Raw genomic sequence first — 22,826 nt, 5'->3', positions numbered from 1 at the left:
TGATCCTCGGCGCTTCCCGGCTGAAACCCGGGTGGTCTCCAGCTGCGGGGGGGGAGAGGGGAAATACCTTCACCGCCGTGCTTGAGGAATGCACCCGCTGCCTCCCAAGTCCACGCCGAGACAGAGGCGCCTCTTAGCCCGCCCAAGCCTCGCTTGGGGGCTGGGTCCCTGTCGTGATTCGGCCACCGGACCGAGGCCAAAACCTCCGAGGGATTGCGGAAATCACCCCGGGAAACTCAACTGGGGGAGGGACCGAATGGTATCACCGCAGGAGTGCGGGGCTCGATGTTCCTGTAGAAATTTAGTAAGTAGAAAGTAGAAAATAGAAAGTAGATTGGAAACACGCTCAGCGAGCGTGCAGGCTCTCCAAACTGCTTTGGAGACGGAAATTACTGAAGAGCTTCACTTCCTATGGGGGGTATATGTACCCGTGCTGACGTCAGATCCGTCTCCAACTGTTAGCACGCGCACACTATACCCACTTGTTCTGAGTCCATCTGGCTACTCGACAGGAAATAGTAGTTTGTGATCTAATGTTTGGGCACTTGCAACTTGGATTGGCCACTGTTGGAAACAGGATACAGGGCTTGATAGACCCTTGGTCTGACCCAGTATGGCATATCTTAAGTTCAAATGATATTGCAGACCTAGGACATGGCAAAATATTGAAATCCATGATAGATACAAAGGTTTAAAAAAAAAAGTTTTAATAAAGAAGATGCCAGGTCCATGCTCTGTCTTCACATTCAGAACCCTTGGCGAGTTTTTGCAGAAAGCATTGTTCTAGATAGGGGCTGTTCAAACCATCCATCTAAGCACTTTTTTTTTTTTTGTTTGAGTCGGAGAGCACTACAGGCTCCATTTATAAAAACATGACATTTCATATCTAGGGTATGTTATGACAGTGTATGATAATCTTAAAAATCTGCAGCAATGTATCTCAATCAAAGATATCCTGTGATGTCCAAATGGAGTTTGAGTTAACAAGAGCTAGCCACAACATTTAATTAGTGTTAGGTAAAAATACAATAGAAGATTTTTAAAAACAATCTCAGAAAAAATATAAAAACCCCAGTTTTAAATATAAGCCATAAGTCAATTTTGCTGCTTGCAGTTGGAAAGCCAAGTTACATATTATAATTACAAAAAAACCCCCAAGTTTTGATACAAAGTTTATTAAATTAAATAAAAATATAAAAAGGTTTCAACTGTTACTGAATACACCAAATCAAGTTTATTCCAATAGATTTTCAGCTATCACTGAATGCACCAAATCATGTTTATTCCAATAGATTTTGCATTATTTTTTTTTTCACAGAAGGAATTAAACCTAGCAAGAAGCTTTACACATGACAATTCTTTACAAGAAGGATGAGCACCACTCCTTCAGACAAGAAGAGCACAGTTCTGCTTGCCGGGAATTGGCCCCACAAGAATCCTTCAACCACTCTTTGAAGAGATCATCATCATCCTTCTTTAAGATGAGGAACTGACCTAGCAGTACATATGCCTGTTGAGATAAAAAGAGGGATGTGTTAACATTTCAAAAATACTGTGATGCATCTTTCAGGTCAACCCAAGGACACAATGTATAGCATAATCTGAGAAAACTAGGCAGTTGAAATGTTAAACTTGCTGGGCCCACTGTGCAACAGCAACCCTTGCTGGCTAAGAACACAACATATTTGTAAGTGGGCTCTGGCAGAAACCTCAGTCCATGCCTCTTAATTGTCACAGCAATGGATGGACTCAGTAGGAGTGGCCTCTGAGAATAGTAGGAAAACCCCAGCTAGCTGCCCAAACAGCAGGATGTAGCTGCTGAGGAAAAAGGAGACAAAATTTCCCTTGCATGAGGGAGGAAAAGCAGAGAAGCAGTTAAGATACCAAAATAGTCTAGGGATGAGAGGGGAAATTTAAAAAAAAAAAAAGTGCATGGCATCCATGTGGTTCCTGGCGTGTGCACATGGACATGCGCGTTATAAAAATATGGTTCCCGTGCGCACGTGTGCCGATTTTAATATCGGTGCATGTGTAGGCGAGTCAGGACTCTCGCGGGGGCGGGGCACAGCAATTTAAAAAAACCAACACAAGTAGGCCTTCTCCAGTTCCCTCCTTAATTGGAGCAGCTGGGAGGGAACTTTCCTACATTTTCCCCTCTCCTCCTAGACCCCTAACTCCTACCCTAATTTTTTTGTTTTATAAAACTTACCTGCTCCTTTGGAGCAGAAGTAAGTTATGCATGTTGGTCGGCTGCCAGCACGTGCTTCCCTGGGACAAGGACTAATGGCCACTGTCCCGGCCGGCCCCCACCCCTGATCTGCCGGCACTTCTGTGCATACCAGCAGATACACGTGTGGCCGGGCCGTTTTTAAAATGCGCTTGGCCCGGCCACGGGCATATCTGTTGGATTTTACGTGTGCCGGTGTTTTAAAATTCAGGCGAATGTGTGGATCTCTGACACATACTCACACTCGTTCTTCTCAGTCATGCATATTCCACTGTTGTGCTGCAATTTGTGTGTTCAAACAGTGAATAGCCCCACTCCAGCACTGTCCTGCAAAATGTCTGCTTGCTCCCAGCCCCTCCCCCTCCCCACCCTTCACTGAACTCCCACTCTCCATGAGGCTCAATGGTGCCACAGCTAGTTTGTGCCTCTCAGAACTCAGCCCATCCACTCCCAACATTATGCAGGCACTTTCTCCTAGCTCACCCACTTCCCTTTCTTTGACTGTAGCTTGCCTCCACGCCCTATCACCACCACCACTACTCCAGGGCATTCCCACTTGAGTCTGCTGCTTTTATGGCTCCCCAGGCTCTGTTCTGCCTTCCTACACCAACAGAAGGGAACAGAAGTGATTCTTGCTGCTCCTCCAGGGCTTTAGAAACAAAAAATTAAGCAGTGGCAGAGACTGGGGAGAATCTGACCCAAAGTAGCACAGCTCCAGATGGAATCCTGTGTTCCTACACGGAGACAATGCAGCGAGGTCTGGTGGGATATTAGGTGCCCTAAGTGAACCTTGCAGCCTTGTACCCTCCCACCCCCTTTCTCTCTCTTATCACACAATTAAAAATAAGTTTAACAGATTTTAAATGGAAAAGGACATTCACAGTTTTCAGAGGTAAAAATAACAGCATGTATGTTATATATATATACACTTAATGCCATCCAGAAAATCCTGAACCCCCCCCCCCCCCCCACACAAACAAAAGGAACACTTGGAACCCATATCACATTAAGCAAATTATGGTGTGTGTTGGGTTTGGGCTTGACCCTCAGAAAGCCATGAGTAAACTGAATTATAATTTCAATGTAGTAAATCTCCCATATCAAAACTGCACTGCCAGCACTTAAACAGTCACAGACTATGCTGTATCAATCCAGACAATCACTACAAACCAAACAGGGGCTATGCGTGTGGTCGGGTCTTGCACGCCCATTTTAGAATGGGCCCGGCCATGTGCGTAACCCCTGAAGTGCTGGGCCCTGAGAAAGAGGCGGGCCAGGGCCGGCCTGGACAGCGGCCATTAGCTGCTATCCCAGGAAAGTGCACGCCGGCAGCCAGCCTGCACGCGAAAAATACTTCTGCTCCAGAGGTGTAGCTAGGTAGGAGTTAGGGGTCAGGGTGGAGAGGGGAAAGGGAAAGAAGGCTAGGTAGGGGTAGGAACTGGAGAAAAGGCTGATCGCGTCGCAGTGTGCAATTTGAAAATCCCTCCCCCCCCCCACAACCCGGGCAAGCCGCAGTCCGCCCACACAGATCTTAAAATCCGGCATTGTGCGCATGGACATCGGATTTTATAACATGCGCGCACATATTAGAAACCCGGCACATCCATGGTTTTGAAAATCTACCCCAAAGCTCCAGTTTTGAAATATAGGATAAGCCAGAGGTCAACTGGGTTCTATGGCAATGCACCAGCAATTGTAGGCTAATCTACAGTTTCTATGTCTAAGCTCTTAGAAGATCAGAATGTCAGTGCCTATGAGTCCCCAAAGAAGCCATAGCTTATTGCTGCTCACCCCCACCCCACTACTGCCTGCATATTAGAAAACTTTTTAAAATGTTAGATGTTATTATACTATTTAATTTTAAAAGATTTATATTCTGAGCAAGTTACATATAGTTACACATTCATTCTATACAAATAGAAAGACAACAGGAACACATTGCCCGAGAAAAAAAATTCTGCTTTGGGGGGGGGGGGGGGGGGGGAAGGAGTTATCCTAGTGGAAAATTCAGAAGAAGCAGTGGTAGTTCTTCAGCATGACAATCAAAATCATGATTGGGGGGGGGGGGGGGGGAGAAAAAAAAAAAAGTGCCCAGTAACACCAGTTACCTTGTCAAAGCCTTGTTCTTCTAGTTTTGCTCCAAGCACTTCTCCAATACCTGCCAGCGTTGTAACAGGCTTTTCACCCATAGGCTCAGACACGAAGTCACGGTGTTTCTGAGAGGTGTTCGACATTTTGCCTGAAATGGTACAACAAAAGGGTTAAGTTTAAAGCAACAGTAATGCAATTTGGTGTACATACCAGCAGTTACTTTGTGCCTTGCTTTCCCCATTACTACCCAGCCTCTATGTTGAAAAATAAAATTTGAAAACCCTTGTAAATTTTCCCCCCACCTAGTAGTTTCCTCCTCCTTTAAGCTTTCAGCTCAAATCACAAGCAATTCTAGGATCCCAGCATCATGAGCCTTCATCCACAACCATCCAGGGGATTTCCCCTCCCCATGCTATCATCCCATGGAAGCTAAGCCAGTCATTGCAGAGAGCACCCTGCAATCATGGGCCCTAAATCCAGCCATTAGGAAACACTCTTGTGCCATGACCCCATTTTCCTCCCTCCCTCCCTTGCATTGCCTCCACAGAATCCCCAGCTAATAGAGGGAGTGGAAGACCCGATATAGGGATCAAATTGAGGATGTTCTGCATGGCAGTGTGTGCTCTGCCACTGAGCCACCATGCCAGCCTTTTCCATTTTCTATTAAGCTTTTGGAATGTTTTTGTTCAAGAAGCTTTATTGAATTTACAACTGAACAAATGATAGAAACAAAAACAGTACAACAAAAATTGGTATAAGGAACGAACAGATTATGCCAAACAATAACACTAAGCACTCAGATGAAGTCAGATTACAGAAATGACTTCGGCTCCACTTTTTTTGAGCATGAAATAAACATCCATTACATTCTGCCATTGTTAACTCAAACTTTGAATACAAACAAACCACATTCCACCATAAATTCAGATCTAGCAGTTATTCTTCCAGTTAGTAAAAATTACCTTAATAGCTATGGACAAAAAAAAAAAAAATCCAGTAATTTTTTTTTGCAGCAGAGGATAAAGAATCCAGGGCAAGGGACGCAAAATAATCTTATAGGATATAGTATCGCTAATATGTAGAATGTCACAAATCCTCTCCCATACCTGGGTCCAGAAATACAGTGATTAACACTAAAGAACACGGGAAAACAACAGTTCCAATTACCTATGTTCACTTTCAGGCTGATACAGTTTAGCACCCATTTGGCCGCACATTTTAGACTCACTATTACCCCTTATACTGTAAGAGGTAATAATCGCAGCCATCCCCCAGAAGATTAATAGCGCTCATCACATGCAAATACATGTTGATGAGTCTATTAGTCAGTCACCCAGGATACTGAAAGTAACGCCCAAGGGCAGGTGTTAAGTTTGAAACAGGGAAAGTGTATAGAAAAGCAGAAAAAAAAAACCTGCTTTTCTGTACACTCTTCGACTTAATATTATAACTATATTGAGCCTGAGGAAACTAAAAAAAAAAAAAAAAAAAGTTTTAATTCTAACCCGCCAGTGAGCAGGTTAGAAAAAAAACCAAACGGATGCTCAATTTTACTGGCGTCCATTTTCCTAACCCGTGGCTGTCAGTGGGTTCGAAAACAGATGCCAGTAAAATAGAGCATTGGTTGTCTGACCCGCTGACAGCCAGCTCTACCATTAATAAGGCACTAGGGATGCGCTATTGTCCCTAGCGCGACACCTAATTTGAATACAGAATTGCGCGTCCGGGAGAGATGCCTGGGTGCACATCGGGAGAGCTGGCGCTCACAGTGTGCTGGCATTCCTGCAATTTTTAAGTAATTGGCCTGTTTGGGAGGTGTCCAGATTACTCTGCGGGCACAAAATAAAGAATTTGTGTTACTGAGTTGGAGGAAGAGATTCTAATCATTCCAAAATTTGGGCTACCAGTAAAAAGTTGGAGAAAAAAAATAAAAATCACTTTCACCACACCCTCACAGTTCCAACACAAGGGGAAGAAAGGGAAGATTATAGCAACTTATGAAAAGTGGAAATCTGTTTAGAGTTAGATAAAGCTTTTAAGCAAGTCTCCATCAATCGAAGATAGTCAAAGCAAAAAAATATATATATATTACCATATTTGTCGGTAAGTGACCCAGAATCCATATGCCACATATATACCATGTTTTACAATTAACCACAGAATTATCTTCAATAATTTGTTGAACCAAATGGGCTTCCAGTGATATTTAATAAAAGACTCAAACATGAAAGGCCAGAAGAATGGGCTTAACTAAATGAGACATCAACCTGACAGGCAAGCACATACCTGAGGAAAAAAAATACAAAATAGGATCTACAAGTACAAAGTGATGAATAAGTATGCTCAAAGTTGGGAAATCTTTTATAGATTTGGGAGTTTTCATTTCAGGTAATAAGGTAAGTGGCAATGGAGCTATCATAGACTTTTCTAGCATTAACCAATTTGGTGTATATTGTAGATCCTCTGCATTTAACACTCAGAGTCTCATAATCAGAAGAGGAACACTTGATACTTTAAAAATTCTGGAAATCCTCTCATCCAATTCAGTTTTAATTTTAGTAAAGCTGTAAAGCTATCCACAGAGGTTTTTACCTCCACAAGAATAAAGTTAGTAGTTTGTCTATTTTAACACAGAATGACCTAGTGAGGAGTATGGGACTCACACTTAAAATGCAATTGATGTGTAGTTAAAACCATCTTAATTGCCTCAAGTCTTCTCCACTAAGACAAATACAATGGAGACCATTTATGAATTGCTTCTTCTAAAAATGTTGTGATTGTCTGCATGGAAGCTTCTAATATGAGTTCTGTATCTTGCTTAAACGTTATCCCTAAGTATTTAAAACCTCCCGGTGACCATTTGAAATTGAAGTCAGGAAGTGAGGATTGAGTACATAACGCATTGAATGGTATTAGTTCTGTTTTATCCCAACTGACTGAAACTTGAGAAGGCTGAAAAACTTATTAGAGGTAATGGGTAAGTTATTAGGGCAGGCCAAAAACAAGTTGTCAGCATATGCTGCAATTTTGTATTCTCTACCTCTTACAGAAAGCACAGTTACTTACCTGTAACAGGTGTTCTCTTAGGACAGCAGGATGTTAGTCCTCACCCATGGGTGACATCAGATGGAGCCCGGCACAGAAAACTTGTCCGTTTCTAGAATTTTGACCGGCACACTGAGCATACCACTATCCATACGGCCATGCAGGGTCCCCCTTCAGTCTCATTACAGAGAATAAAAAAAACCACAAAAAACAAATTGAACATGAAACCCAACTCTGTGGGGTGGCGGTGGGTTTCTTGAGGGCTAACATCCTGCTGTCCTAGGAGAACACCTGTTACCGGTAAGCAACTCTGCTTTCTCCTAGGACAAGCAGGATGGTAGTCATCACACATGGGTGAATACCTATCTGTAGGCTACTTCCAGATGTAGGAGACCAGACACCAAACAGGTGCCAATAGGCACAACCACCTAGGTGCTGTTGGTAACAAGAGAGCCTGTACCTGAAAAACAGGGCCTCAGGAGGAAGAGTTGGGTTTAGACCTGAGAAAGGTTACGGAGGACAGACTGTTTGAAGCTACTATCCTAGTGACCATCTCTGTCCAAGCAATAGTGAGCTGCGAATGCATGGAGAACTACACATTGCAGCCCTGCAAATCTCCGTCACAGGGACTACTTGCAAGTTAGCCACCAAAGTTGCCATGGCCCGGATGGAGTGAAACTTAACATGACCCTCAAACTGCAATCCCGCTTGTGCATAGCAGAATGAGATGCAGTCTGCTAGCCAGGCAGACAGGGTATGCTTGGCCACAGCAATTCCCCATTCTGTTCTTATCAAACGAGATGAACAGTTGCGTGGACTGTCTATGGTCTGCTGTTCTGTCAAGGTAGAACGCCAAGGCCCTCTTACAATCCAAAGTGTGCAAGGCCCATTCACCTAGGTACGAATGAGGTAGGCAGGACAATGGACCCGTTGAGATGGAAGCCAGATACCACCTTAGGCAAGAACTTAGGGTGTGTACGGAGAACCATCATATTATGGAAAAACTTTGTATAAGGTGGGTACATCACCAACACGAAGTTCACTGACCTGACACGCAGAGATGATCGCAACCAAGAGTATGACCTTCTAGGTCAGATATTTCAGGTCACATGTGCGCATAGGTTCAAAAGGGTCCTTCATGAGGTGGGCCAGGACCACATTAAAGTCCCATGACACAGGCAGAGGATGCAGAGGGGGGCTTAAACTGAAACAGACCATGCAAGAATCGTCCAGCCAAGGGTTGCACTAAGATGGGCGTACCATTCACCTCGCGATGGTTAGCCCCAATGGCAGAGAAATGCTTTCCGACTGAGCTGGTCTTTAAAACCAGCTTCTGACAGATGCAGATAGTCCAAGAGTTTCGGGATGGAGCTGGTAAACTGGTCCAATCTGTGCTGCTCACACCAGACAGCAAGCCTCTTCCACTTAAGGCTGTATGACTTTCTAGTCGAAGGCTTCCTGGAGGCAACCAGAAGCCGGGATACAGAGAGACAGGGGCTGCAAGACTAGCCTTCCAACATCCAGGCCATCAGACACAATGCCCTGAGGTTTGGATGGTGCATCCTTCCCTGATCCTGCAGGAGTGGGAACCAAACCTGCAGTGGCCAACTTAGGACTGTGAAGATCATGGTTCCCTCGTCCTGCCAGAGCATCTTTATTACCAGCGGAAGCAGAGGATATGCACACAGAAGCCCCTTGCCCCAGTGGCGGGCAAAGGCATCCTGAGACTGGTTGGCCGTCCTCCCGGTAGAGAGAGCAATAGGACTCCACCTTGTTGTTGCAGGGGGAGGCAAACTGATCCATGCCCGGGGTGCCCCATAGGCAGGTAATGTTCGCCACTGCTGGGTCCAGAGTCCACTTGTGGGGCCGAAAAGCCCAACTGAGGCGGTCAGCGGCTACATTCCCCGTCCCCGCTAGAACACAGCTCGAAGAAACATTCAGAGAGCGAGCCCAGGACCAAATCTAAACCGCCTCCTGGCACAGGACAAACGATCCTGTGCCTCCCTGTTTGCTGATGTACCACATCACTACCTGATTGTCAGTCTGGATGAGGACCGATTTGGACACCAAGGCGTTCCAGCAACGGTGCTAGGATAGAGGGCATGGGCTCCAGCATCAGTGGAGGCACCGATGGGGCCTGCAGCTCGATACCCCTGAGGGCTCCGAGTACTGCCAACTGAACCCTACAATCCAGCTCCTCCTTGAAGACTGCCATGGACATGGCAGGAGAAGGTTGAGCAGGCACCACTGGATCACCCTCAAAATGAGGGGGGATTGGTGCCCAGCCCCAACATGAGAATCTGAGGGGAGCACCTCATGCCGGTGCAGTCCTGGAACGGGATCCATGCCCAGATGGTGACCGGTGACTGTGCTTTCTTGATCGCCGATGCTCAGTCTAGTCTTTCCCCGGCACCAAGGAGGGTTAAAAATCCAATGTTCTGGAATGGGAGGACACCAGAGGTCTCTCTCTGGTGCCCCTCTCCAGCATCTATATCAGGGGGAGCCTGAGCAGGGGTGAACACAGAGTGTTCAATGTCCATGGGTTCCCCTTGACTGCGTGGTGTTGACGTTCCAGACGCTGGCATGGAGGGCCCAGACTTATTGGGCCCAAAAAGCTTCTCCATTTTATCTAAATGCGCCCAACAACCCGTAAGAGTCATCTGGTTGCAAAAAAGCAGCAACCCTGGATGTCATGCGATGCCCCCAAGCAAAAGATGCAGACTTCATGCAGATCAGTCAGACATGGTCCGTGGACACTGGGGGTCATCACTGGAAACCGGAGGAGGCCATGCTTCGAGCTGATGAGCAGGTAGTTCAGGGCGAACACAGACACCAAAAAAATACCCGAAACCAACCACTCCACTGACTAGGAGGGAACTGAGGAAGGGGGTGGGAAAGTGGGAAAGTGGGACCCCCCCCCCCCAAAAAAAAAACGCAAGAACAATAAAGAACGCTAAAGACAGAGCAGAGCTCCACCAATACGAGGCGTGGATAGTGGCATGCTGGACATGCTCAGCATGCCAGTCAAAGCTCTAGAAACTGACAGAAGTTTTCCATGCCGGGCTCCATCTGATGTCACCCATGTTTGAGAACTAACATCCTGCTTGTCCTAGGAGAAATTCCTTTAATATTTTCATTTTGCCACATAGCAAGAAGGAATAGGTCAAGAAATAGTGGAGACAAAGGGCATCCTTGTCTTGTTCCCCTTCCCACACAGAAACTATTGAAAAGAGTATTAACCAGGATTTTGGAACATGGATTACTATATAAAAGACGCCTATATATTTGATGAATGATTCTCCAAATCCAAACCGTTTTAAGCACCTTGATTATATACTCCCATTCCAATCTATCAAAGGCATTTTCAGCATGGATAGATATAGATGCTACTGGATTTCTAGCTACTTTCACAAGCAAGATGTCATTAATCAAGAGCCATAAAAAATTCACCTTCCTTTTACAAAGCCTTTCTAAAATAGTGTTAATTCTAGTTGTAAAATATATTCTAAAAGTTTAGCAATCTACATTCAATAAGGGGTCTGCACAGGGTTCCTTCCTGACTTTTCTAGAAGTATTATAGTAGCTGCTAAGATGTTTTCCCTAGTAGAATAATGAGAATATAACTTATTAAATCTAGAAACTAGACTAGATTTAAAAAGACCTGTAAAATTCCACTGGAATTCCATCTGGTCCAGGAGATTTACCTAAAGAAGTGACTCAATAGCTTGTGCAATTTCTCTTTTTATTGGAGAGTCTAGATATTCTCTTCTATTGATAGACTAGGGAGCTTTACTTTCACGAGAAAAAAAAAAAGTCACAATCCAACTGAGCTGGATATGCATTTGAAATCTCAGAGGTATATAAATCTTGGACAGTATTTAAAGAAACTGACTTAAAATGTCAAGATTTTTTTAGCAATAAAATTATCTGACAAAAAGGGGAACAAAAAAAAAAAAAAAGCCAATCTGGCTAAACCTTAGTTTTTGGTTTTTTTTTTTTAAATGGGGGGATGGCAGGATAAAGGGATTTGGTCACTCCAGCAAATTCTAGATAACAGTACTGTTCTTTGAAGAGTTGGTTCAAACATATCAGCTGTCTCAGTCTCAATCTTACAAATTGTTACAGTTACATTATTGTATAAGACTAACCATTCCCATACTAGGTTTGCTACCTAAATGCTCAGCTTTATTCATTAAGTTTCAAGTTTTACTCTAACGAGTATGTTGCTTTCCAGTTTTATAAAATACTTTGAACTCAATCGGCATCTCAGAACTTAGGATCAGAAGCAGTTTGGGAAAGAGACCTGAAATTAAGACATTGTGTTCAGAATCTTGACCAATTAGAAAAAAAACCCAAACTATGAGAGTTTCATGTTCAGACAGTCTTACTCAGACTTTTTAGTTTTTGCTCAGTCACTTGGACTCCAATGAAATTATATAGGGCTATATTGAGAAATTCCGGTATATGCTGACATTGTGAATCAAACGAAGGTACTCTGCAGCATATGTTATATGAATGTATTAAAATATCACCCTTTTGGAATTAAGTCTGGAAGTACATCACTAATAATTTTCATTGCCCAAACTTTTGACTTTTAAAACTATTTTACATTCCCACAACAGGAATAGTTTAATATTAATCAAAGGAAAGCTGTTAGATATTCTTATTGCATATACAATACAGCTGGTGCTTAGCAACTGGAACAATAATTTTAAATGGTAGTTATTGGTGCAATAGATGTGGAAATAAAGGGCAAAACAAAATAAATAATCAAAAGCAAGAGTATTCTGCACAAACAAAAAAAACCAAAAAAACAAAAATAAAAAAAAAACAACTTTGTATGAACTTACAGACCACAAACATTTAAAGTTTTAATGTTAGCAACAGTCCAAATGAGTTCATATGCTATTACAGCGAATAAACTGACATTCCTCTGTCCCCTGACTCGGACCATGTTTCGCATAAAGCTGCATCGGGAGGAACAAGTCTAAAATGAAAACAAAATAAGAGAAACTTAAGTGTTGCAGTTTACAAAAAAAAAAATCAAAAAAATGGCACAAAGCAGAGGAGATGTACACCAAATCGGAGGGAGGTAAACTTAAAACTGAAACAATGAACATGAATAGACCTGAAAAAGAAAAAATGGCATGGAAAAAAAGGAAAACAAAATAGTCAGGAAAGCAAAATGAAAGAAATGTTATGAAGGGCAGAGAAAACCCAATAGTACCAACCTTGTGAAAACCTTAAAAAGAATCATACAAGTTTCTTCGAAACAAAGTAACTGTGTGTGGAGCAGCTAGAAAGCAAAAGTGCTTGAGAAATAGCCGACAAATATAGCAGCATAATAGAAAAACCATGCGAGAGACAGTTGGGGAAATCTGGGTGGGGGTAGGCTTAATGACGTCATTGTTTCAAGTATGGAGGGACGCCCCAAGGGCAGGTTAGCATACCAGCACTAATTCTGACAAGGAGACAGAATAAGTGACATCCGAGGCACTAACAAGGTAAAAATCAAAAGAAACTCCAAAATATAGTTGTAAAGAAACCAGATAAGTAAACAGATTAGAATAAATCAGAGGATAAAACAGATCAAACAATATATTTATATTGACCAGAAGATGTTAAGGAATTATTTATTTGATGCTCCTTTACTTATGGGCTCAGGCACTTTGGCAAATATTTCTTGGTCTGAAATCATTCTTGACCAGAAAACAAACACACACAAAACCGGGCTACCTGGGCAGAGTTGCATGCAGCCACTCTGATGGAATATTGCCATGCTCATAGGATACTCAAGGAACCAAGACTGCATGTGGATAACTGAGTTTTGTCACATATTGGAACCAAATTTTGAATAAATGTTCTTTTGATTTAATGATTCTTATTGTTGAAACCACTAAGAAGTCAGCTGTTGCTTTCCAGGAGAACATTACTATTCAGTTGGATTCTTTGAGATCTTATACACTGCCAGAGCTATTCTCCTCGCAGCTTTCAGACTTCCAACAATCTGGAGAAATTTAGGGCTGACCTCAAAGCTTTAAAATAAGAAATTCCAGTGGGACTAGTTAGATTATGAAAAGGATTTTGTATACTCTTGGATAAACTCTTCTCACCCAATTCGCAAGAAAGTCACCTGATTCTTTTTCATCAGACTATTCTTCTGGTGACAAACCATGCGCACAGGGACCCCAATTTCAAGTATTCACCTTACCATCCAGACCTTCATCTGGTGGACACTTTAGAACCACCATAGAACATCTTATGCCAGGAACCTGTCAAACCTCGCAGCAGCTTCAATCTGCCACACCCTCAACACATCACCCCTTCCCAAATTCAACATTACAATGACCTTGGCGATAGCACTATTGGCTCAATATGATTCCTCATCAGTTGACTCCTTAGTTTTTAAATTTGTCCTCTCGTAATCTTACTGCTATTGAACTACACTCTCCAACTGGGTCTTGTCCTTTATAACTTCCGTCTCTGCTGATTTTTTCAATATCCATCTGTTCCTTTAGCATTATTTTCATGCTTTGAAAATTAAACTTCATTTACACCCCTCTCCCCCAGACCCCTCCGTTTCCCCTAAATCTATCTGGGTTCCCTCCTGGCCTGCCTGATTCTTTGATCTCTGCTTTTGAACAATTCATTTCTTATGTCTCTTCTCTCTCCTTTTCCTCACCGCCTAACAGTCTAGCCAGTCAACAATGGGAAAACAGTCATTAGCAAGGGACTGAACTTAAATTGTTATAAAGCCGGCTGACAAAGCTGGGGGCACTGTTCTTATGAGTGCCAATGATTACAGTACTGAAATCCTTAGGCAGCTTTCTGACATCAAGTGTTATAAACCTTTGTAATTCTCTGATAGGATCATGTGGTAAACTCATATCTACTGTGGTCCTAGAAGGACTTGATGCCCATTTTTTGAGACGCTGCGAGGCTCGTTTTTTCATTGAGCCTCATCCTACCACTCCTACATTCTATACTTTGCCAAAAATCCACAAATCTTTCTAATCCACTGGGATTGTTTCAGGAACTGGTTCCATACTTGAACCTTTATCCATTTTCACTGATTAAATTCAGTCAACCTTGTTATTTCTGCTCCTTTGTAAGGCACACCTCTTGTTTTATAACATTTTATTTATTTATTTATTATTTTTATATACTGACATTCAATCTCAATCGAGATATCACACTGGTTTACATTCAGGTACTGTAGGTATTTCCCTATCCCCAGAGGGCTTACAATCTAAGTTTTGTACCTGAGGCAATGGAGGGTAAAGTGACTTGCTCAAGGTCACAAGGAGCGATGACAGCAGGACTCAAACCCTGGTCGACTGGTTCATAGTCCACTGCTCTAACCACTAGGCTATTCCTCCTCCCTTTTCTCAACCATTTTATCTAGTCATCTTGGACATTATATATTAATATCACACAGGCACAAGCCTTGTCCATCATTGAAACTCACCTTAAAGAACATCCTCGTCCTACTCATATCCCGACGAATTTTATACTCTTGTCTGGCCACTATTACATGTACCAAATATTTTTTTGTTTTTCAGAATTTGTTTTTTTTAATTAACAAATTGGTAGTACTGCCATGGGTGCTAATATGGCCCCTCATGTAGCTTGTTTGTATGTATCTTATTTTGAAACTTTACATATATATCCTTCATTTTTTTTGTCTATTTATTCCCATCTCGTTACGCTTCATCGATGATATATTTTTTATATGGACAAATACTGTCATTCAGTTTTACATATTTCTTGGTTGGTTGAGCACTTGCAACACTAATTTACATTTTACCCATTTTAGACGCTGTGTACCCTTTTTGGACATCATGGTTTCATTTCATGAGGGATATTTAGTTACAATCAATAGGCTTATGATAAACAGAGGTAACACCTTGCTGACTTTCACTAGTGACCCTCCACAACATTTAAGACAATACATTTCATTTGGTCAATATCTGTCTCTGGCATTTGTGTTCTTTAACTTTTGATTTTATTACACAAGCACAGTCTCTTGTTTTCTATCTAGAGGATACTCACGCAGAATTTTGAAAAAAAAGCATAAAAACATGCACTCCAGGCCCACCGTAAATGTTTTGTTGTTTTTTTTTTAACCTCCCATTGATGTTCAAGATACCCCTGTGACATGTGTCCTTCCATTTTCAGGCTGAATTAAAGGAGGTCTGTTCTATTATTAACAAACAAACACTAGCAGATTCTTTCCCCTCCGTTTTTTCTAGCTATCCCAGATTTGTGTTTAAGAGAGGTAAAAATTTATGTGACTGTTTCCTCCTTCAGTATCCCCACACCATTTGATAATTCCCTGGCTGGCCATTCTTGTGGCAACTGTTCTGCTTGCCCCTTATCTTTAAATCTTTTAGTCTTCACGCATCCTTTTACTGGCAAAAATTACACTTTGCATCACACTTCAAATTGTGACAACAGGGGTGATGTATGTAATTGTTTGCCCATGCAAGCTGTTATACACTGGAAAAACCTCATGTAAACTCAAAACAAGAAGTTTTGAGCACACTTCATTTATATTTGGAAGTCGCAGTTGGAAGTTCTTTTAGTCACCCACTGGCTGAAGAATACTCACTCATTCTCCCTCTTATCTCTGATTTTTTGCCCTAAAGGTTGGTTTCCTCACCACCCCATATAGTGGCGATTTTTCTAATCTTTAACATACCAGGAACAGTGGATTTTCACATTGAATTCCTTAATATCATTCGGTTTAAGCAAAGGAATTGAATGGTCCACCTGTTTTTGATTTTTTTTTTCTTTGTTCACCTTTTTTACTTTTCTGGTGTTAGTTTACATTCATATTGGGGGGGGGGGGGCGGGGGAGGGAAATTCTCATTAAATCTGAGAAAGATGTTTAAGTCCCTGTTAGTATCAGCGACATTGTGCCCTTAGGAACAACACTGGTTTTTCACATTTTTATTCCTTAACACCTTCCATTCAATATAAGATATTGTTTGAACTGTTTGTTTTCTGATTATTCTAATGTTTACTTTTCTGGTTTCTTTACAGTTATATTCTGAAGTTTTTTCCCCGATTTCACCTTGTTAGGGACTCAGATGTCACTTATTCTCTCTCCTTCTCAGAATTAGTGACTCTATGCTAACTCACCCTTGGGGCATCACTCCATACTCTAAACCATGTCTTTAAGCCCGCCCACAGATTTCCCCACCCTATCTTTTGCGTGATTTTTCCATTATGCTGCTATATTTGTCAGCCATTTTCTCAAGCACTTTTTGCTTTCTAGCCACTCTGCACACTGTTACTTTGTTTCGAGGAACCTTTTATGAATCTTAAGGTTTTTCTAAGGTTGGTATTATTGGTTCTCTGCCCTTCCTAAATATTTCTCTCATTTTGCTTTCCTGAACTTTGTTTTTTTGACCCGTACCATTTTCTTTCACGTCTATTCATGTTCATTGTTGCAGTTTAAAATTAAGTTTACCTCTGAGTTGGTATGTACCTCCTCTGCTTTGTGCCACTTTTTTGGTCTATTTTTTTTTTGTAAACTGCAACTTGTTTCTCTTTGTTTTCATGTTAGACTTGTTCTTCCCGATGCAGCTTTAATGTGAAACACGATCCGTGTCGGGGGACAGAGGAATGTCACTTTATTCGCTGTAATAGTATCAGTCCAAATGAGTTCATATGCTAACATTAAAACTTTAAATAAAAACATAAGAACATGCCATACTGGGTCAGACCAAGGGTCCATCAAGCCCAGCATCCTGTTTCCAACAGTGGCCAATCCAGGCCATAAGAACCTGGCAAGTACCCAAATACTAAGTCTATTCCATGTTAACCACCGCTATTACTAGCAACGGTTATTATCTAAGTCAATTTAATTAATAGCAGGTAATGGACTTCTCCTCCAAGAACTTATCCAATCCTTTTTTAAACACAGCTATACTAACTGCACTAACCACATCCTCTGGCAACAAATTCCAGAGCTTAATTGTGCGTTGAGTGAAAAAGAACTTTCTCCGATTAGTTTTAAATGTGCTACATGCCAACTTCATGGAGTGCCCCTTAGTCTATTATCTGAAAGAGTAATTAACCGATTCACATCTACCTGTTCTAGACTGCTCATGATGATTTTAAACACCTCTATCATATCCCCCCTCAGCCGTCTCTTCTCCAAGCTGAAATGTCCTAACCTCTTTAGTCTTTCCTCATAGGCGAGCTGTTCCATTCCCCCTATCATTTTGGTCGCCCTTCTCTGTACCTTCTCCATCGCAACTATATCTTTGAGATGTGATGACCAGAACTGTACACAGTGTTCTGGGTCAGGCAGACATCAGAGTTTGCCATCCAAGCAGCTAAACTTTCTTTCCAATCAGTCCTCAAGACCAAGATTCTTTAAGTTTGAAATTATTTATTTTACTGGTAAATTCTACTTACAATTGTTGCATCTCAAACTAAGCCCCAAGGCAAAGATCTTTGGTAACTGGCAACAGGGTAGCAGGAGGGAGAAGGAGATCTCTTGTGTTGCAGGAGTTAGTTTATGGTAGAGGTATGGAGCTTGAGGGATATGAGGCTGATTTTGTCTTCAGATGAAGGTAGTAAGAAAGAAGGTAAAAAAACTTTATCATTTCAGGGAGTTTTACAGAGCGCTGCTGGCTCAGAAGAAAGTATGGGCAAGACTGAGCTCTCGCGAGCTGCTAAAGGAAACACCTCCACAAGCTGGGGGCGGGGAGCAAGGTCCAATGGCAGCGAGCCTAAGAACCATGTGACACAGGGGGAGCATGAAGGGCAGTCCCTTGAGCCTATAAGGCACCTAGGAAGACTCAAGTTAGATTGAGGTGCATTCAAGCTCTTCCGATAGTGAGAGAAAGTGGAGGGGGAGGGAGCTTCTCTTAAGGGCAAAGGCTCACAGACTTATCATGGGTTACAAATAATGTTTCAGTATCAAGAATCCTCAGAAGGACTGCACTAAACACAGTTAAACTACAGTATATACAGATACAAACATGTACCCACTGCTGGGGACAGAATACAGTATTCAAGGTGCGGTCTCACCATGGAGCAATGCAGAGGCATTATGACATTTTCTGTTTTATTCACCATTCCCTTTCTAATAATTCCCAACATTGTTTGCTTTTTTGACTGCCGCAGCACAGTGAACCGATGATTTCAATGTGCCATCCACTATGACGCCTAGATCTCTTACTTGGGTGGTAGCACCTAATATGGAACCTAACATTGTGTAACTATAGCATGGGTTATTTTTCCCTATATGCATCACACCTTGCACTTATCCACATTAAATTTCATCTGCCATTTCGATGCCCAATTTTCCAGTCTCAAGGTCTTCCTGCAATTTATCACAATCTGCTTGTGATTTAACTACTCTGAACAATTTTGTATCATCTGCAAATTTGATTACCTCACTCGTATTTCTTTCCAGATCATTTATAAATATATTGAAAAGTAAGGGTCCCAATACAGATCCCTGAGGCATTCCACTGAGAAAATTGTCCATTTAATCCAACTCTGTTTCCTGTCTTTTAGCCAGTTTGTAATACACGAAAGGACATCACCACCTATCCCATGACTTTTTACTTTTCCTAGAAGCCTCTCATGAGGAACTTTGTCAAACGCCTTCTGAAAATCCAAGTACACTACATCTACCAGTTCACCTTTATCCACATGTTTATTAACTCCTTCAAAAAAGTGAAGCAGATTTGTGAGGCAAGACTTGCCTTGGGTAAAGCCATGCTGACTTTGTTCCATTAAACCATGTATTTCTATATGTTCTGTGATTTTGATATTGAGAACCTGCACATGCTCAGTAGAGCTCAAAGTTCTACTAGCTTGAAGAGGCAAGTCTGTTTGGTTCTTCTGGATGACATCAGCCACATGTAATGGCTAATTCAGCCTGTTTATTGATGGAAATACATTTAATCATGTGCTATGTGTGGACCAAAATCCAGATTCAAAACATCCTACACAGCTGCAGCCCAATTTTCACTTTTCCAGCAATAAACTGCCTACTTGAATATTACATAACATGGTTAAAAATTAGACCCAATGATTTTGAAGGTAATGTGGCAGGTTTTCAGGAATTTGATGATGGAAAGCTATATATTTTGCCAGAGACAGATGAATTCCTAGTGAACACAGCAGTAGATGAAAATTTTGAGCATGTGCAGGATCCATTAGTACTTGTGCTAGTTTACAGTGCTCTAAAGTTAAAAAGAGTAGTCTGAACTATTGTACACTCTCCAGCTCCCCCCCATTTGCTGGTGCAAAAACACTAGGACTCAAAAGGAAACAAGTTAAGTCTCAGTGCCATAGCTAGCCTATGGCAAACATGGCCATGATCATAGGTGTTACTGCCAACAAAGAGGGAAAGAAAACATCTGTGGCTGCCAGGGAATGAGGAATGGAGAGCAGTGCAACAGCAGCCATCACCTCCAGTAGGAAAAAAAAAGATAAATTTATACTTACCAGATAATTTCCTTTCCTTAAGTCTTAGCAGACCAGTCCACATCTGCAGGATTCCACTGCTTGCCAGTAGATGGAGGCACAGAACTTTCCACTTTTTTTTTTGCTTATGTCACTCATATATCCTGGGATAGCTGGGTGGTTCCTCAGTAGCCTCTTGCCCTAGCCTATTAGGTTGATGTTCTGCATTTTTGACCTCTCCCCTTTTTTTCCCTTCGGGAGGGTACTTGGACTGGTCTGCTAGGACTAAATGAAAGGAAAGTATACATTTCACTTTCCTTTTCATCCTGCAGACCAGTTCTGTAGGGAGATCTCTCATGTTTTACCACTGAATCACCATATACGAATCGTAATAGCCAAGACGTGTACAGGCCAGTTACTGACAGGCCCCAAACACTGTCGCAGCAAGAGAAAGAATCTATGCCCTTAGCAAAACAGCACTGTCTCAGTAGAAAAAGAAGAGACACTGATACAGTGAAAGATACTTGTTCAAGATGTGCCTGTTTGCCAGTTCCTGTGCAAATATAAAGACAAACTGCAACAGCTTAAGCTCATAAGCAGGAGTCATGGATGAGGCAAGGCAAGTCCACAGATCAGAAAGACCCCCACCCTTGGAAGAAAGGGGTGGGGAGCAGTCAGAGATGGAGAAAAACATGCCAGCACACAGCTAGGCATACAGATGTGGCAGCTCTCCCCTCGAAGAAATAGGGAGGGGGAAGAAGACATGCATGGCAGGAACAACCCCCCCCCCAAGGAAATGGAGGGGGGGGGGGAAGACCTGAAATATGACAAAGACCCTCCACCCACCACATGATTATGCATATTTAACAGATGGAAAGTATAAGACAGGGGGGCAAAGGAGAAGGGAGCGAGACCCAAAAAAGCAAAGGACCCCTGGGGAAGCAAACCCTGAGAGGGAATCCTGAGAAAAACCCTGAAACCACTAGAAAGCCTGCCTTTAATGTCACCCCTATAAGTGGTTCAGAGTGCCTTGGACAAGACCCTAAGGACCACATTAAAGTCCCATGTGGGTATTACCTGGCACTTTGGAGGCCGTATGCATTTCACTGCCCTCAAGAAACATGCTATGTCAGGGTGAGCCCCTAGAAAGCCTCCTTGCACCTGGCCCCTAAAACAGGCTAATGCTGCCACCTGTACTTAGAAAGTTTAGGGCTAATCCTTTCTCTAAGCCATTCTGCAGAACTACAAGATTTCCTTTGTTTTCACAGTTTTTCCTTTGCACCACTCTATAAAAAACCTTCTAGACCCTTCCATATGCCTGAGCAGGCTCTCTTGACTTTCCTAGGTGAGGGTCTCTGGGCCAGTCTGGGGCCACCAGAATGTTCCAGCCCCCATGATCTGCTGCTTTCCTCAGTACTCTCACTAATAAAGGCCATAGCAGAAGTATGTACAGCAGCTGGTCCACCAGCCACAGCTGGACTATGGCATCTACTCCTTTTGAACCCTGTTCCTGGTGCCTGCTGAAAAACATTTCTGCCTTGGCATTCCTTGACTTAGTGCTCACTAATGGAGATAATGTCTCTGATGTCCACGTGGGCGCCCACCTCAGCACCAGTGATCAAACGGTATGGTTTAATATCACTAAAAGAATATGGAAAAGAAGCACGAAGACCAGAGTTTTACAGTTCAAAAACACGGACTTTGAAGAAATGGGGAAATACCTGGAGGAAGAACTAAAAGGCTGGGAGAACGAGAGAGATGTGGATCAGCAGTGGACCAATCTAAAAGGAGCAATTACCAAGGCAACTACTCTATATGTTAGAAGTGTAAAGAAATGCAAAAGAAAAATGAAACCTATCTGGTTCTCAAAGGAGGTGGCTGACAAAATTAAGGCTAAAAGAACAGCATTCAAGAAATATAAAAGATCCCAAAGGGAGGAGCACAAAGAACAATATTTGATTCAACTGAGGGAGACAAAGAAATTAATCAAGTCGGAAAAAAGTCAAGCGGAAGAGAGGATTGCCAAGGAGATAAAGAATGGTAGCAAAACATTTTTCAGATACATCAGTGAAGAGAGAAAAGTTCAAAGTGGTATAGTGAAATTGAAAGGTGGAAATGATCAATGCGTGGAGAGAGACGAAGAAATGGCAGAAATATTAAACGAATACTTCAGTTCTGTGTTCACAAAAGACGACCCTGGAGAAGGACCATCTCTACACAACAAGAAACTGGAAGGAAGTGGAATAGACGAAAACCCTTTTACAGTAGAAAATGTATGGGAAGAGCTAAAGAATCTGAAAGTGGACAAAGTCATGGGACCTGATGGGATTCATCCAAGGATACTGAGGGAGCTCAGAGATGTGCTGGCGAGTCCGCTGTGTGACCTGTTCAATAGATCCCTAGAAACGGGAGTGGTGCCAAGCGATTGGAGAAGAGCGGTGGTGGTCCCGCTTCACAAGAGTGGGAACAGAGAGGAGGCTGGTAACTACAGACCGGTTAGCCTCACCTCGGTGGTGGGAAAAGTAATGGAGTCACTGTTGAAAGTGAGAATAGTGAACTGTCTACAGTCCGGAGAATTACTGGACCTGAGGCAGCATGGATTCACCAGGGGAAGATCCTGTCAGACAAATCTGATTGACTTTTTTGACTGGGTAACCAAGGAATTGGATCAAGGAAGAGCGCTCGATGTCATCTACTTAGATTTCAGCAAAGCTTTTGATACGGTTCCGCACAGGAGACTGGTGAATAAAATGAGAAGCTTAGGAGTGAGTGCCGAGTTGGTGACCTGGATTGCAAACTGGTTGACGGACAGAAGACAATGTGTGATGGTTAATGGAACTTTCTCTGAAGAGAGAGCGGTTTTAAGTGGTGTACCGCAAGGATCGGTGTTGGGACCGGTCCTGTTCAATATCTTTGTGAGCGACATTGCGGACGGGATAGAAGGTAAGGTTTGTCTTTTTGCGGATGACACTAAGATCTGCAACAGAGTGGACACGCCGGAAGGAGTGGAGAGAATGAGACGGGATTT

The 22,826-nt window shown here is 42.5% G+C and overlaps 1 protein-coding gene across 2 annotated transcripts in view; it reads right to left on the bottom strand.

Moving 5' to 3' along the window:
• Positions 1 to 819: 819 nt before the first annotated feature.
• LOC115088740 (barrier-to-autointegration factor-like protein) overlaps positions 820 to 22,826 on the bottom strand; it is a 31,723-nt gene continuing 9,716 nt past the window's right edge. The window contains exons 1-3 of one of the 2 annotated variants that reach the window (XM_029596977.1): positions 12,214 to 12,341; positions 4,336 to 4,466; positions 820 to 1,510 (exon numbers count right to left, since the gene is read on the bottom strand). In XM_029596977.1, coding sequence (XP_029452837.1) covers positions 1,361 to 1,510; positions 4,336 to 4,466; positions 12,214 to 12,226 — 294 coding nt within the window. In that variant the 5' untranslated portion in view covers positions 12,227 to 12,341 and the 3' untranslated portion in view covers positions 820 to 1,360. Of the gene's footprint in view, positions 1,511 to 4,335; positions 4,467 to 12,213; positions 12,342 to 22,826 lie in introns of those variants that run through there. The other variant, XM_029596978.1, reaches the window with a different exon arrangement.

This window comes from Rhinatrema bivittatum, chromosome 3, assembly GCF_901001135.1.
Source record: "Rhinatrema bivittatum chromosome 3, aRhiBiv1.1, whole genome shotgun sequence".
Classification (NCBI taxonomy): Eukaryota; Metazoa; Chordata; class Amphibia; order Gymnophiona; family Rhinatrematidae; genus Rhinatrema; species Rhinatrema bivittatum.
Note: the sequence above shows the minus strand (reverse complement) of the source record. Positions and strands in the feature narration are given on the sequence as shown.